Source organism: Corvus moneduloides, chromosome 2 (genome assembly GCF_009650955.1).
Source record: "Corvus moneduloides isolate bCorMon1 chromosome 2, bCorMon1.pri, whole genome shotgun sequence".
Lineage (NCBI taxonomy): Eukaryota > Metazoa > Chordata > Aves > Passeriformes > Corvidae > Corvus > Corvus moneduloides.
In genome coordinates, this window is record NC_045477.1 from 119,068,462 (window position 1) to 119,084,147 (window position 15,686).

A 15,686-nucleotide genomic window follows, 5' to 3' on the forward strand; every position below is an offset into this window, starting at 1 on the left:
TAGGAGATGGCAAGTGCACAACCAAGGCTTGGCTTTATCCAGTCTTAAACTGCCTGTGCCCTTGGGAATGCATTCAACAGCTGTGTGTGGTTCTGGCTCCAGAGCACCACGATTTTCTCATACTCATGAAGCAAAAGCTTTTGGTTATTGACAGAAGCTGGAATAATAAACTGTGGAAAGGTGCAATTGTTAAAAAAAATCAGCTGAAGACTTGGGTCTCATCTCCTCAGTTCCAATAGGAACAGAACACTGTTTCCTAAGACCTTGGCCTTGATCACAGCGTGCATGGAGGGATTGGTAGGTAGCTCAAGTTTTTCTGGATCATAGTGTCAGTCAGTTCCAGGGGGGAAAAAGTGAGTTTGATACAGGCAAAATGCCCTTTCTCAGTCACAGACATCCTGACACACAAAAATGGAGGAATTGCTTAAATCCCACTGATATCAAGATTCAGAGTGGGATAACTAGATACTTTTGAGTGTCTTATCCTCAGCCATATATTTCTCTGTCCCACTTGCTGCCTCTCTCTGAGAAGGGAATATGCATGAGGAGCCCATCAATGCTGTTTGGAAGGGAGGAAGGGATCCTCTGTGGAAAGGGCAGATCTGGCTTCTCTTGCTCTCATTTTCAGGGAGTTGGCAGAGTCTAGACTCCACACTGTGGTGGTAGGGGGGATTTTTAATGAAGTAGAAGGTAAAAAAACTAGATTCAGTAGATCTTCTCTCTTGTTTAATCTAGCTCAAAGACATCATCCTCTGTTTAATCATACCAAGGTTAGCTCTGTTGTGGACTGCACTGGCCACCCTCCCCCCCACAGGTAGAAGAGGCTCCAATTTACATGACAAAACAAGAACAGCAGATTCCTTCAGAATGCACAATTGTAAAAATAAAGATTTTATTTGGAAAGCATCTTTGAGAAAATAGTTTAAAATACCACTTTTTTTTTTCCAGGTATGTTAAGTACATTTTGCATGAACAATCCCAGGATTCTATAGTACAAGCCTGCTGTACATGGTCTTTATTTAACACTATTTACAAGGACATCAGGAAGCTTTACTGGCAATGAGGATTTGCTATTCAAAGTAGATCCCTCAAAGAACAAATAAAAGAGTATTAACATAAGCAAGAGCACTCATTTGTATTTTCAACAGAGCTCCCTGGGGAACTTGTATTGACTGACAGAATACATTGTTGAGTGACTACTCAGTGAATGGAACACCAGAGCTAGCTATATTTAAAAGCCACATAATATATGTTTACCAAATACTAACCACGCTCTCTTTCCATCAGTGAGGTGGCCGTGACTCCCCACCTCAGACCTAAGCAGGACAGACAAATTGACACTACATGGAAGCAAAGGGAGAGCAAGGCATGCAAGACCCTGTTTCATAGGTCCCTGCTACTAAAATTAATACTCCAGACAGGGTCCTTGGCAGGGAGCTGTGCTATAGCACAGGGAAGGAGGGATAAAAAGAATGAACACTGGCTGCACACGGAGCAGAGCACAGCTGCTTGTGCACCACCACTCTGCTGAGCTCCCACCCTGTGCTGCAGTTCTGGCACCATCTTACTCTAACCTGTGCCAAATAACCGTAACATAATCCCCAAAACCCAGGGCTGCTCAGGGGGCATGAGCCAGGGCCTCAACATCACGGGGTACTCAGTGTCTCAACAGGAACTCCGAGTGTAGGCAGACTGACAAAATACACAGATACAGGGAGAGCTGGTTTGAAATGAAACCCATAAATCCTGCTGCAAGTATGTACAGCAGTAAACTGCCCTTTGTCATCTGTTCAGCACATTCCAAGCAGGAAAAACTACACCCTAGGAGAAACAGACTGCAACTTCATCAGGACTGCAGCTAAGAGTGGTGGGAAAAGGTAAAGGTCGTTTCTTCTAATTGCTTAAGATATCTAAAGCAAGGTCTGCTCCAATGCCACAGGAGCTGCTTCTACTGGACTCTACTTTAGAATTACCAAGGGCAGGACAAAATTGCACTATATGGCACGTCCTTGCTCAGCCAACCATTTTTAACAGGCAAAAACAGGTGAGAAAAATACTTTTGGCTCAAATTAACCTATTGTTTCCCTTCCCCCATCCCATAATGCATTAAGGCTATGCTGTGAAGCCACATCTGTGTTTAGCATGCTATGCTTTTGACCTATAAGCAGTTATTTCTTCATAGCCCAGCAATTAAAGGAAACTCCAAATTCAGAAGCCTCCAAATCATATTTCTGGTCCACTGGACTTCTATAGCTAGCCCACATAACTGAGATGTATCCCATTTTTCTCCAAGCTCCTAACCAAGATGTATATGCTAGAACACTAGTTATCCTGGGCCCATTCTGCAGTCACAGGAGAGAAAGAGGCATCTTTATTTGGTGCTAAAAGTCTCAGGGGAGGTGAATCACCCTTGGCCAAGTACACAAAGCCCAACAGGATGACTCTGGGCTCAGCTGGGCATTCAGGTGACCCGACACAGCTACCAGGCTCAGCCACCCTGTTTTCAGTGTCACCTAAATACAAGACAGTATTGAGTACTTTGGATCACGTCTCTCTTAGATTTCCAGTGTTAGGAGGCATTGCAGTACCTATAGGGGATAGGCTGAAGAGAAGTTTCTCTGTTTCTCACTCTACCACGTGTACAATGTGAAAAATTCCATACCTGTTTAAAGGAAGATCCATTAGGTGTTGTTGGAAGCTGAGGAATTTGATGATGGACATTGTGAAGGAGAGGGTAGAACTATCCTAAGTTAATATAAACAATTAACATTGAATTTTAAGACAAATATATTAATCTTCTGCCTTACCCAAAATACTTAAGTGAAACTGATGGCTTGTCCTACAAGTGCTTGTAGACAAACATTCCCATGAGTCCTGAGGGTTCAACCAAGTATTTACCTGATCTTCTCCTCACATAGATGTAAAACAGTATTGCCAAGAGAATCAGCACTAATGCAACTCCAAGTAAAACTCCAAGGACAATCACTGCTACTCTCCAGGAGGAATAGTTGTCAGTTGATGGCTGAACAGACAGAGCTGAAAATTCAAAACACATTTTAGAAATGTTAGCTAGAAACAGTAAAAAGTGGGTGTAAGAAATCCTGGAGCCCTAAGTGACAGCTGTGTTTTACTGCTTGGCAGCTTTGAAACTTTTGAATAATATTGAAAATGTTTTTGTATGTAGTGAAGATTTGTTAACTAGAAATCTTTTCTGAGGGTTCTTGTGATCTCTTGGTGACACCCATAACAGCTGCTCTGAGGATTTTCTTGATGGAATCTGAGAGTCTTTAGATCCTTTAGTGTGAAGAGGACCCATCCTTTGAATCTGGAATTGGGTATACGTAATCACTCTTTAAAATAGATCCATAATCTGTATGAAATCACTATGTGTTCAGTGAATGTTTAAGTAGGTTACTTGAACTATTTGAACTTCTTAAAAGAAAGAAGTTAATTTATCATCTTAAAAGCAGTAGATCTGACCCTTTAGTCCCCACACCATTAAAGAGAAGCTGTTTCAGCATCACTTACGTTGCACCATTACTTTAGTTTGGTTCCCAAACTCGTTCCTTATAATTTTAGTCAGGCTGGTCCATATAAAATAAACATCCACAGGCTCTTCTTTTGGCAACAGGGAGAGAAAATCAACAACCACACTGCCAGGTCTGAACCCAAGCACGACGATATCGAAGCGGTCATTGTTCAGTTCAGCGCGCATGTCTCTAACAACCTGTGCAAGGTGAAATTGATATTTATTCCACTTGTCACTCAGCTGGGGCAGAGCAGGAATGCACACATCCTGCACACATCAGGATATTAATTTTCTTCACTTACTATTCTTCCAAGGTAATTGGTTTGAAACAACAAATAAAAAACTTATTGAAAGAGGATTCCGGAGCAACGCATTGTCTGTGGTTGAAAATGTGAAATCTAAGTTTGACTTCCAAAGCTCCAATCTGTTTAGCTAGTTATCAATGAATAATGCATTAAAACAAGTTGTCCTCCTCCACAAACCCATATGGGACCCCGACTGTACGAAACTTGGAATCTACAAAGAGCACCCAATATTTCTAAAGTTATGTTCAGTGTCCCCTAACTTTTTTTAACATGTGCAACTAAACTTCAAGCATGGTCCTTGAACTACCAGCACACACTAACTGCACAGAACTTGATGTTAGAGGTCTAAAACTTTTTTTTGCCACCAGATTTTCAAAGTCATGATGCTAGAGAATACCTATTCTCTAAAAGAGAGACAGGGGTGTGATTTGCCTCTCAATCATTCTGGCATAAACCGAGTGTAATCCCATGACACCAATCAAAATCAAATCAATTGCACTGATATCTCCAAAAGTAGAGTCTTGCTTAGTGCTTCCATAAGGATATAGAGCAAGAACAAGCAGTCCCCTTTTTTAGATAAGACTGGTTGATATGTTTTTGTCAGGACTGTTCTTTTCAGAAAATTAAGTGTTTGATTCAACCCACTAAGAGAAGTTATCTTCTCACTGTGGATAAATATGGTATTTTACCTGAAAAGTCTGAAAGATTGCTATTTTTCATAGATGATAACAGACCTTGTTCTGAGTCACTGCTCAGTTTTCCTCCATCTTTTCTGTGAGATATATCCCCATGTCAGACTTTACATCACATTAAGTTCTTTGGCCAGAGACTTCAAAAATGCTTTTCTTTTCCTCACCTTGATGAGCAGTCTGGATAGGAAACCTGACTTATGCAGGTAAAACTGTAAAATTTCAAAGCTACTACTACAAAGTGGTAGTACTGTGGAATATAAAAGAAGTAGTTCAACATTCAGATTGAAAAAATAAATCCAGTACATAAATTGTCTATATTTCCAATCATTTTAGTACAGCCTCTCTTTGATTTTGTCATTTTTTGAAGAAAAGGTGACACTTTGCACGAGGTAAAAGCTTCTTAAAAGCCAGTAAAGGGATTCCTGTTGCATTCAGTCAGGTTGGATGAAACCTTCTAAATTTACTAAAGTAAATTTTTTATCCATGAAGTGGAGACGTTAGCAGTCATAAGACAAGGTTACCTCCGAGTTGGCGTGGTGAGAACAAATTAATTACTGCTTTTGAAATCTGTGGTTTCTTAGCTAAAGGGTATGATCATCACACTAAAAATAGCTGTGTTAGTTATTTAAAGCAGTCTACCCCAATCTCCCAGTAATTTTACCTTTCCAACAGACTTATATACATCAGGATTCCTGAGAGGTGTTGAAATTATTAGTGCTTTTCTTGAACATGCTGTTAAAGAAGTGCCAGACTGCTGCTTCTGCCTGTCAGCTTTGCTAGCTCAAAGCTTCCACTTTCTCTCCTCATTTTCCCCCTGAGATGACCCCCTTGATACTTTGTCCAGTCCTGCAGCCACTTCCATGAAGTGAATTGCCAATGATCTGGACTCACAGTACACACTTGCAAAGTTTTCATGTTTCCAAGTCTGTGTTGAAACGCTGTTTTTGAGGAATATTCTTTTTTTGCCTCCACAGGCATCAGTTTAGCGAAGTGGGAGAAAGTAAGCAGAACAGGATGTTCCTTGAACTTACAAAAATAGAATTTTAAAGTGCCTTTCACTACATAACTTATATTTGAGGATGGCTTAGGGAATATAACCCTCCTCTTTGAACAACAAACTGTCTGTCCTTGGCAGATTTTGTGCTCCCTATACTGTCTTTTCTTTTTCACCTGTCCCAGTCTTGATTTAACAATGAATGTAGGAGTCTGAGGCTGCTAATCACAAGCCTTTCTGTGGTTCATTCAAGTTGACAAAGAAGATTGCATCAACTTACATCTGTTGTGATCTTTCCAGACAATGTTTTGTAGTGTTCACTCTCAGAGTTGTAAAGTGTATTATTAAATATCTGGCTTTTTAAAACAACGCTGCAGGCAAATGCTTGGTTTTCTAGAAAAAAATTAAAAAAGAAGAAACAATGAGATGGTTCCCAGGATGTCACTCCATAATTGGTCTTTGGACTTTGTTATCTCATATATTTATAATAAGAATTGATAAAACCAGAAACTAATCAAATAATGATAATAGAGTGTGTCATATGTGTCTAATGCCCTGGCTTTGGAACCTTCAGAGCTGAATCTCTCTAAGTTTGTCAGCCATCACAATGCTCACAACTTGCTCACCATTCCTGTATTATTCAGGGTGCATCCCACTCCACTAATTCAACAGCCACTCTCCCATTGATTCCAGCAGGAGCAACATCAGTCTGTTAGAATCTGCAAGGCTCTGAGTGTGTTTAAATCCTCCCGAGTAGGTGGATGAGCCCTGAGCCAAAAGAAGAAGGCTTTACATAGAAAAGTCCAGACTAAAATAGAGCTGGAAGCTGACACTGAAGTTTGATGGAGGCAGCTTCTTCACCAAAGCAGTGTGAACTTCAGATGCTGTGTGAACTGACATCATAAAGCAGATGGCAAAATACTCATGGAAGATACTATATTGTGAAATAATACCCCATAGTTATGGATAAACAAATGTTAAGGTTCTATAAACTTACTGGAGCATGCCATGCCTTTTAACTCAGAGCAGCCAGTACTTTCTGCTAAACAAAACTCAGTCATTTCGAAACAGGAAGCAGAATCTGTAAAATAAATTTAAAAGTCAAGATAATCACTTCTGTGCATGCATTATTGCTGCTAATAAGAAAATTATGGAATAAGTGGAAGTCTTTAATTATGGCCAAGGAGTCACCTAAGCAGAAGTTCCTTTGGCCCAGTGAGAACTTAGAATTGCAAGTTATAAAATTGGAGCATATCAAAAGAGAGGCAGGTGGTGGGTGGGTAGGTGGTATGTGAGAACTCACTGAAGTAGCATTGAGAACTCTGATTTCTTATGAGAGCTAAAGATATAGGTTGTGCTGCTACATGCTCGTACAACTCAGGTAAGATAGATGGAGCTTTCAGAAGTAAAAGTCACCTGCAATTTCTTTTGGAAAAAATATGCATCCTGGAGTCTCAAAACCTCAGTATGCTTGCCTGGACTGGCTAATCTGAATTATTTATAATGGGTCAAAACCCATTAAAGGGTGGTATAGCAGGTTTTATGTGGTTATATCTCCAGTTCTCCTCATAGAATTGAATATAATCTTTAACTTCACATAAAATATGGATGACTTGGTCTTTATTGCTCTTTTTAATTAGATTACAAACACTTTTCTGGTAGGGCAGATGGCTCCAGGTTACAAAAGGAAACCTTTTTTTTTTTTTTTTTTTTTAAATAGAGAAACTAATAAATGAAAGCCAGTGGACTGAAGAATTAAAAGATTTCAATGGAAATTATGATGAGAATTCCTTGGCTTTGTGGTCCTAAAGACTAAGACAGAGGATAAGTCCATTAGAAGGAACCCCCACAGTCAACTGCCAGAATAATTGCCCTAGAAGGGTTTTGAGAATAATCAGACAATCCACTAGAGAACTCAAGAAAGGATTGCAAATGTTTTAGAGGTCAAGAAATGCTGGAAGAAAGTTACAATTGCCAAAAGTCAAGTTAGATCTTTTAAGTTATATAAAAAGAAATCGTGAACACTTTCTCAGCCACTGGGAAAGAACGATAAAGTGCAGCACAGTTTTATGAAACGTGTATCAGGCCAAAATAACCCAGTGGTTTCCTTTGACAGGCTGATTTTTGATCTCTTCCAATGATAGAAAAGCAATATTATACTGTGCCAAGTGGCAATTCTTTTAGTGGAAAAAGTTTTGTCTAAAGGAATTGGCTAAGGGGGAGATGCCAATGGGGAGCTTTAAAGGAGAAACTTTGCTGTAGAGGGATATTATGTGTCATGTCCCTTGAGAATCAGTTTTAGTACAGACACACAATTAAACAATTTGTTTTAATGTCTGTAACCTAGGATGAAATTAAAAAGGTAACAATGACAATTAAGGACTGCTTGCAATCACAAGAGCACGTAGAACCTAAACTTCACACTACCAGAATATTTTCTGGTAAATTTACAACCAAAATATCCTGACTTCTGTACAGAATTATCTGGCTCAATAATAAAACATGATCAGAAACTTTACAGAGTGAGTTCTTACTCTTGCAAACTCCTCTTTAATCCACACAGTCCTATCCAAGTAAGGGGATGAGTCAAATAAATAAAAATGACTTGCAGGAATAAGAGTCTGTGAGATCCAATCCAGATCATATTGCAACAAGACTCTGTGAGTTTATAGTAATTGAAAAGAAATGCCAGGGTGATGGAGGAGGTACCTGTTTGGACAGTGACTGAAGTCTGATTCTTCTCAGCACAAGATGACACTGCCACAGAAATGATGTACACATGGCCAGGAAGCAGGTGCTTAAACACAGCTTTTGTCTCTTCTGTAGTTGTTTTGTATATTTCCTGGCTTCCATCCCTGACAGAGATGTTGTAAAGGCTGCCTTTGCTGCCACTGGTCCAGCTGAGTTGTATTTCTTCTGCAGTGACGTTCTGAACTTCGACGGACACTGGCACTGCAAAGTGAGAAAGTTTCATACAGCTAAGAGCAGTTCATTTCACTTCTGCAATTCTACACATTTAATACTGAAGAAAAAATACAAATGAAAGCAATATAAACTCTTGTGTGTTTTGTTGGAGCTGATTTCAGTTTTTCACCTCATTCTCCCACCAGAGCAGAGGTGAACCCTTTGCTCTACAGACAGAAACCATACATTAATGGTTTGGAGCCATTTGTTTGATGGCTCCAAAACACAAATGGGTGACATTCTACTTGCTTCTAGCCTTTCTAATTGCAGGCAAGGTGTGGTAAATGGTCAGAATTGTACAATGTTGCTTTAAGACAATGGAGAATTGATGTGGCTGGTTGAGAAAAACATGAGCATTCTGAGGTGGACTGAGATTTGACTCATCCTGATATCCTCAGGAGGATGTATTATTAAAATACCACCAGGAAATCCTAAATTCAGAGCAGTAGAGAGGCATTTATTAAATGTGCTTCATAATAGGGTTAAGAAAAATCACCTATCACAGTGGTTTATGCCTGCAGGCAGGCACCCAGTGAACATTTACTGGGTCCAGGAGAGCTTTACCAAGGTGTAGAAACTGCCTCGATTGATATTTACATAATTATGTATTTCCAGTGATTTTATCAGTCTTCCCTTTCTGAAATTATGCTGAGGGATTTTACCTCACAGCTGATATGACCAATGAAGAAGAATATTGTGTCTGATTGGATAATTTTCATTCTACTATTCAGTATCAAATATTTACTTACTGCAAGGTGCTGACGTAAATGTGGTAGTGAAAATGGAATTAGATGTAGATCCTGTAAATCCAGTTGTCTTGGTGGTGTTGGTGTCTGGAGGGACTGGAGTTGTCTGTTCTGTGAAACAGAAATTTGGAGGCAGTGAGTAGAATTTATTTGAAAGTTCACCAAGTTTATGCTTTTTATTTTTGTAAACAACTTTCAAAAAACAAGCCCAGGAAACATTCTTCTATTGTTTGCTGAAATATTTAACTGTGGTACCACATGACATCAAATCCCTCCAAGCCCAGTGTACATAATCATAATTAGATATTACCTAAAGAGGGCCAGGGGAGGGAAAAGACCGAACATGCAAATTTTTTAAGATTCAGCTTGGGCTTGGGTTTGGATTGGGTTTTTAAACTTATATAAAGCAATTACGTGAAGGCAGATCCTGCTGACAAACTCTCCCTGGAACCTGGGGACTCTTATCAGTGAATCCTTTGTTGCATCCACAGGAGTAAGTGGCTCCTTCAGCAGTGCAGGTTGCATTTTGGTCACAGTCATTTAAACCTGGCTGACAGCTATTCCTTGCTACAGTGGAGTTAAACATAACAGGAGGAGAACAAAGATTTAAGTCAGTATCGGAAAAAGAGATAAACCAAATACCATTTGCCTTTCCCAACCAAATCCCATTTCACTGGATGTTACCATCAGTGAAAAACACACTTGAATTCACAGGGATGAACAAATTCATACCTTCTACAACAGTCTTTCTAAGATCAACTTCAAATTCTGTACTCCTGTTAAGGGCCTCTGTAAAAGCATCTGAAACCTCTGGTTTTGTTATATTTTGTTCAACATCCAACACAATGTCAAAGAGCACAATCACACTTCCTTCCGTGATGCTGTTAATTACAATACGCATTTTTGTTCCATTTTTTAATTCTTGTAGCTTCTGTGGCAGATGTTTTGTTATCTGCAAAGTAAAAGGTTTAAGTTATTATCTTTTTTTTTTCTTTAATATATAGCAACATGCTGGCCATAATTCAATTAAAAACCACTCTCATAATAGGGGAATATGTATAACTTCCAGACAGAATTTCCTTTAAATCAGGGCCTCAGAGGACAGCAACATAAATGAAAAGTAAGCACTTCTTCATTTCTAACCATCACACAATCTTTCCCACCCACATTTAATCTATTCATATCCAGATCCTCATGATTATTTACACTAGGAAGAGCTCAGCAGAAAATAAAATTTTAGTTTAGAATTTCTAAGCAAAGTACCTCCGTAATGAACTTATTTTCAAACTCCATAAATTCTCTACTTGATTTGTTCTGATACGCAGGCTTGAAATCTTCACTGGTAATCCTGGTGGTTCCACTGTAGACTTCAGCAGCTGTGGAGATATGAAAGATAGAATAACCAGAAAAAATGAAGTTATTGTTTAAAAATTATATTTCAGCTAAGGAAGGCTTGGGAAATAAAGTGTATGGAGCTGGGAGAGTCTAGAACATTGAACTGCTGTGGTTCTAGCTCAGTAAAGCTTTGAATTTGGCAGGAGGACTAGCGGGGCTCTGGACCTTAGCCCCATGAAAATTTGCAGGCTGTCTTTAAATTTCTGAAAGTTTGGCCTCCTTTTGCTTACTCATTTCAGTATATGGCTTATTTGTAGGTTACTGGATGGCCGGACGTAGACGGTGACGGATGGAGAGATCTCTATAAGCAGGTCTTGGGACACAGTCGGTTTATTGTAAAGGGCGTGGGTATTGGGGCACTGCTCAGAGCTGCCAGACTCAGCTCTGAGCAGGCCCAAGAGAGTAAGAGAGTAAAACGGGTGAGAGAGAGAGAGAGGGTGTAAGAGCAAGAGTGGAAGTAAGAGTAGAAGTGGAAGAGAGGAATAGAGAATGAATAGAAGAGAGAATGGAAGTGAGAATGAATAGAAGAGTCTGAAGTCCTGGTTACAATACAATAAATCATCTTCTGTACTGAATATTCTAATTGTCACTAACCAATCTAATACAAGATACAAATCCTATAGCATTTACATACAGCCTATAAGAGTTCTTATATTACCATAGAGTGTTACATCTTAACTTCTAAAAACTACTCTTTGGACCCCTTCTGCTGAGCTAGTAGGGTCTGCTCTGACCCTTGGACCTGTTTGCAAGCAGAGGGTATTGTTCCATCAAGAGGGGATTACTTCAGTGGCCATACCATTGTTTTCCAGTTGTTCAGTAACTAAGACCTGGTATTTCAAAAGTGGCTTTCATTTTGATGTTGCCTGTAGTTTTCATATTCCCAAAATCTTTTGTCAGGCAATCATATTTCCAAGGTTTTCCTGTTTCATCTTCCCCAACACTTATTCATGTCCAGGTAGGTGCTCAGTGTAAAAGGGCTTCATGTTCAGGCCATGAATGTGTTAGTTTGCTAACAGAAAAAGAAAAAATTCCAGAGGAAATACCTGTCTGAACTGTCAAGGAGGTGCTGACATTCTTAGAGCAAGTTGAAACATCCACGGATATTTGGTATTGATGACCAGAAAGCAGATTTTCAAATACAGTACTTGTTCCATTTAGGATTTTCTTCTTCATCTCTCCCGATTTTCCCAGCAGTCGCACTGTGTAAGGACTGTCTCCTGTGCCACCTTGAGGCTCCCAGCTGAACTGTATCATTGTACTGGTCACTTCCTCCAGCTGGATGGACAAAGTGATAGGAGCTGAAAAGCAAAAAGGAAATTCTTGTGAAACATGTAGTTACAGTCTGTGTCTTTAAGGAATAAAGTATTAATGAAAAAGTGACTGCCTAAGGGAAGAATTAAGTCTCTGCAATGTTTTTTAAAGATATGCAACATAGAACCATATCAGTGAGTCACAGAAGAGGTTGGAAGGAACATTAGAAATCATCCAGTTCCAACCCTTGCCATGGGAGGGACACCTTCAGGTTGCTCAGAGCCTCATCCTACCTGGCCTTGATCACTTCCAGAGATGGGGCATCCACAGCCTCTCTGGGCAACCTGTGCCAGGGCCTCCCCACCCTCACAGGGAAGAACTTCTTCCTATTATTTACTCTAACCCTACACTCTTTCAATTGGAAGCCATTCTCCTTTGTCCTGTCACTACATGTCCTTGTACAAAGTCCCTCTTGTAGGTTCTCTCTAGGTACTGGAAGGGTTTCTAAGGTCTCCCCAGAGCCTTTTCCAGGCTGAACAACACCAACTTTCAGCCTGTCTCCACTTCAGAGGTGAAAGCACCTTTGTGACCTCCTCTGGACCTCCTCCAGCAGCTCCACATCCTTCTCATGTTGGGGACCCCAGGGCTGGAGGCAGCTCTCCAGGTGGGGCCTCACCTGAGTGGGGCAGAGAGGCAGAATGCCCCCTTCCCTGCTGACCACGGTGCTTTTGGCTTTCTGGGCTGTGAGGGCACATGGCCAAGTGATGCCCCTTCTCACCCACCAACACCCCCAAGTCTTTCTCCTCAGAGCTGCTCTCAGTCCATTCGTGCCCAGCCTGTGTTTGTGCTTGGCACTGCCCTGATCCATGTGCAGGACCGTGCACTTGGCCTCGTTGGACTCCATGAGGTTCACACAGGGCCGCCTCTGAAGCCTGTCCAGGTCCCTCTGGATGCCATCCCTTCCCTCCAGAATGCCAACTGCACCACACAGTGTGGTGCCATCAGCCAATTTGCTGAGGGCACCCTCAATCCCGCTGTCCATGTCACCCACAAAGACATTAAACAGCGCCGGTCCCAGTAGTGACCCCTGAGGAACCACTCGTCACCAGGCTGTCCTTGGCCATTGAGCCATTGTCAAAGACCAAGTTGCACCTTATTGTGCATGGGCACATCTCCTGCTGCATTCCATGAACACTGTGACTCCAGATCAGGGAAAGGATTAATCCCTTGGACTTGTAGATCTTGAAGAATACTATTATGCACTAAAAATGGAAGTCATGCTGCCTTTTTTTTTTGGGTGCAGAGTACAAAAAGACTGCATTCTCCTCTTTTCCATCTTTGCTTTACCTTTTTATCCATTAAAAAATGATGAAAGATTCATTACTGCGTATTCTTTGAATATGGGCAGACAGCCCTTTGGCAAAAACTTAAATATACACTAGAAAATAATTAGTATTGAAACAAATAAGAATCGAGTTAGCAAAAATAAATTCAACCCGATTGTCCCAATGAAGGAACTGCCTCTACTATTTCATAAAAGGAAATTTCAAGACTTAAATAAAAATCAGTTAAACTTTCCACTGGCATAACTTGGCCTATGCAGCATAACTACATAGCATTTTGCCCCTGTGGCACTGCCTAAGACAAGGTGTGTCATTTCAAAAAGAACTGCAGACAGGAGCTGCAGCTTTTGAGAAAAGTATGTAGATGCAGGGATTCATATTCCTAGATTAAATTCCCATCTTAAAAAAGACATTGTAAAAAGCTCAAATTCCAACCAAATATAACAATAATAAAAGAAAATTATACTCAATTCTTCCAAACATAGAGCAAAATAAATTTAGTATAACGTGTTAAAATACTCACAGCAAGTTCCAGTGAAAGAAGGATTAACAGATGTTGATATACTGTGGTTTGTTGTGGATGGGCTTCCCAAGGTCGTGGAAGAGAGGGAATGGGAGGTCTTGGCAGTGGGCTCAGCTGTTGTTCTGTTCCCCTGGTTCATGGTGGAACTTTCCCCTTCTCCAGGAGGAGTCGTGGCACTGCTGCCTCCAGGGGCTGTGGTTATGGAAGACAAAGGGCTCCCCATGGGAGATGAAGTGGCCGTCACCTCCACTGTGGTGTGTCCCTGTGTGAGGAGCGTGGAGGTGTGTCGAGGTGCCGGTGTCTCTGTGCTGCTGCTCAGCGTGGGTGAATGGATGGACTCAGTGATACCTGAGGCAGAAGAGGTGATGGGGGCAGAAGCCACTGGATTAGTGCTGGCTGTGCTGAGAGCAGGGCTGGGTGTCACCTCCTCTGCTGTCACAGCACCTGACTCCACGCCTGTAACACCAGCACTGGAGAACACAAATGCTGTGGGTGGGTGGGATGAGGCAGCCAAGCGGGTCTCAGTGGTGCCACTGGTGCTGCTTTGCTGTGGGCTGGGAGTCACAGCTGAGGAGCCCTCAGAAGGGGTGCCAGAGGTGGAAGCCACTGGGTTGGTGCTGGGTGTGCTGGGAGCTGGGCTGTCCACGATGGGCTCTGCTGTCACGGTATCCGACTCAGTGCCTGTAATGCCAGCAGGGGAGGACACAGAGGAGAACACCAGTGCTGTGGGTGGGTGGGATGTGGCGGCCAAGGGTGTCTCAGTGGTGCCACTGGTGCTGCTTTGCTGTGGGCTGGGAGTCACAGCTGAGGAGCCCTCGGGAGAAGAGGAGAAGGAGGAGGAGTGGCTCGTCACTGCTGAGCTGAGAGGCAGGGAGGAAGCAGTGCCACTCTCTGTGCCCAGGCTGGGGGCAGTGGTGCCAGGCCCTGCTGTTGGGAGCGCTGGGCTCACTGCACCACTCCCAGGCGATGTCCTGAGTGAGCTCCCTTCCCATGCTGGTGTGGTGAGTGTAGTGTCCGTCCTCCCTTCTTCACTCACCGTCCTCATCGTGGAAGGGGACACCAGGGATGTGGCTGGGAGGGAATGGGAGGTCTGGACATTGGGGTCAGTTGTCGTTCCGCTCCCCTGATTCATGGTGGAACTTTCCCCTTCTCCAGGAGGAATCGTGGCACTGCTGCCTACAGGGGCTGTGTTCACAGAAGGTAAGGGGCTCCCCATGGGAGATGAAGTGGCCGTCACCTCCACCATGGCTTGTCCATGCGTGAGGGGTGTGGAGGTGAGCTCAGCTGTCCATGTCTCTGTGCTTCTGCCCAGCGTGGATGAAAGCCTGTCCTCGATGGTACCTGAGGCAGGAGAGGTGCTGGAGGTAGAAGCCACAGGCCTGGGGGTAGTTGGTCCCTGTGTCATGGTGGGCTCTGCTGTCACAGCAGAGCCAGCAGTGGAGGACAGAGAGGAGAACACCAGTGCTGTGGGTGGGTGGGATGTGTTGGCCAAGAACCTCTCAGTGGTGCCACTGGTGCTGCTTTGCTGTGGGCTGGGAGTCACAGCTGAGGAGCCCTCAGAAGGGGTGCCAGAGGTGGAAGCCACTGGGTTGGTGCTGGGTGTGCTGGGAGCTGGGCTGTCCACGATGGGCTCTGCTGTCACGGTAGCCGACTCAGTGCCTGTAATGCCAGCAGGGGAGGACACAGAGGAGAACACCAGTGCTGTGGGTGGGTGGGATGCGGCGGCCAAGGGCGTCTCAGTGGTGCCACTGGTGCTGCTTTGCTGTGGGCTGGGAGTCACAGCTGAGGAGCCCTCGGGAGAAGAGGAGGAGGAGGAGGAGTGGCTCGTCACTGCTGAGCTGAGAGGCAGGGAGGAAGCAGTGCCACTCTCTGTGCCCAGGCTGGAGGCAGTGGTGCCAGGCCCTGCTGTTGGGAGCGCTGGGCTCCTGGCAGACATCCCTG

The 15,686-nt window shown here is 42.8% G+C and overlaps 1 protein-coding gene across 1 annotated transcript; it reads right to left on the minus strand.

The window, feature by feature from the left end:
• Positions 1 to 864: 864 nt before the first annotated feature.
• On the minus strand, positions 865 to 15,384 carry LOC116440365 (mucin-5AC-like). Its single transcript, XM_032101068.1, has 12 exons — positions 13,746 to 15,384; positions 11,672 to 11,926; positions 10,494 to 10,606; positions 9,963 to 10,182; positions 9,645 to 9,797; positions 9,234 to 9,341; positions 8,230 to 8,472; positions 6,518 to 6,601; positions 5,801 to 5,913; positions 3,529 to 3,727; positions 2,899 to 3,036; positions 865 to 2,662 (listed from the first exon to the last, which is right to left on the minus strand). The coding sequence occupies exons 1-12, from the start codon at positions 15,148 to 15,150 to the stop codon at positions 2,631 to 2,633; spliced, it is 3,063 nt and encodes a 1,020-aa protein (XP_031956959.1). The 5' UTR covers positions 15,151 to 15,384; the 3' UTR covers positions 865 to 2,630.
• Between the last annotated feature and the right edge of the window lie 302 nt (positions 15,385 to 15,686).

Bases quoted from the DNA above. Each gene is read 5' to 3' on its own strand.
- LOC116440365 (XM_032101068.1), bottom strand. From the start codon at position 15,150: ATGACACAGGGACCAACTACCCCCAGGCCTGTGGCTTCTACCTCCAGC. The intron at 5,914-6,517 runs GTAAGTTTATAG...ATTTTTTTCTAG, and splicing joins AAAAGGCATGGCATGCTCCA to AAAACCAAGCATTTGCCTGC. The intron at 2,663-2,898 runs GTAAATACTTGG...TCCTTTAAACAG, and splicing joins CTATGTGAGGAGAAGATCAG to GTATGGAATTTTTCACATTG.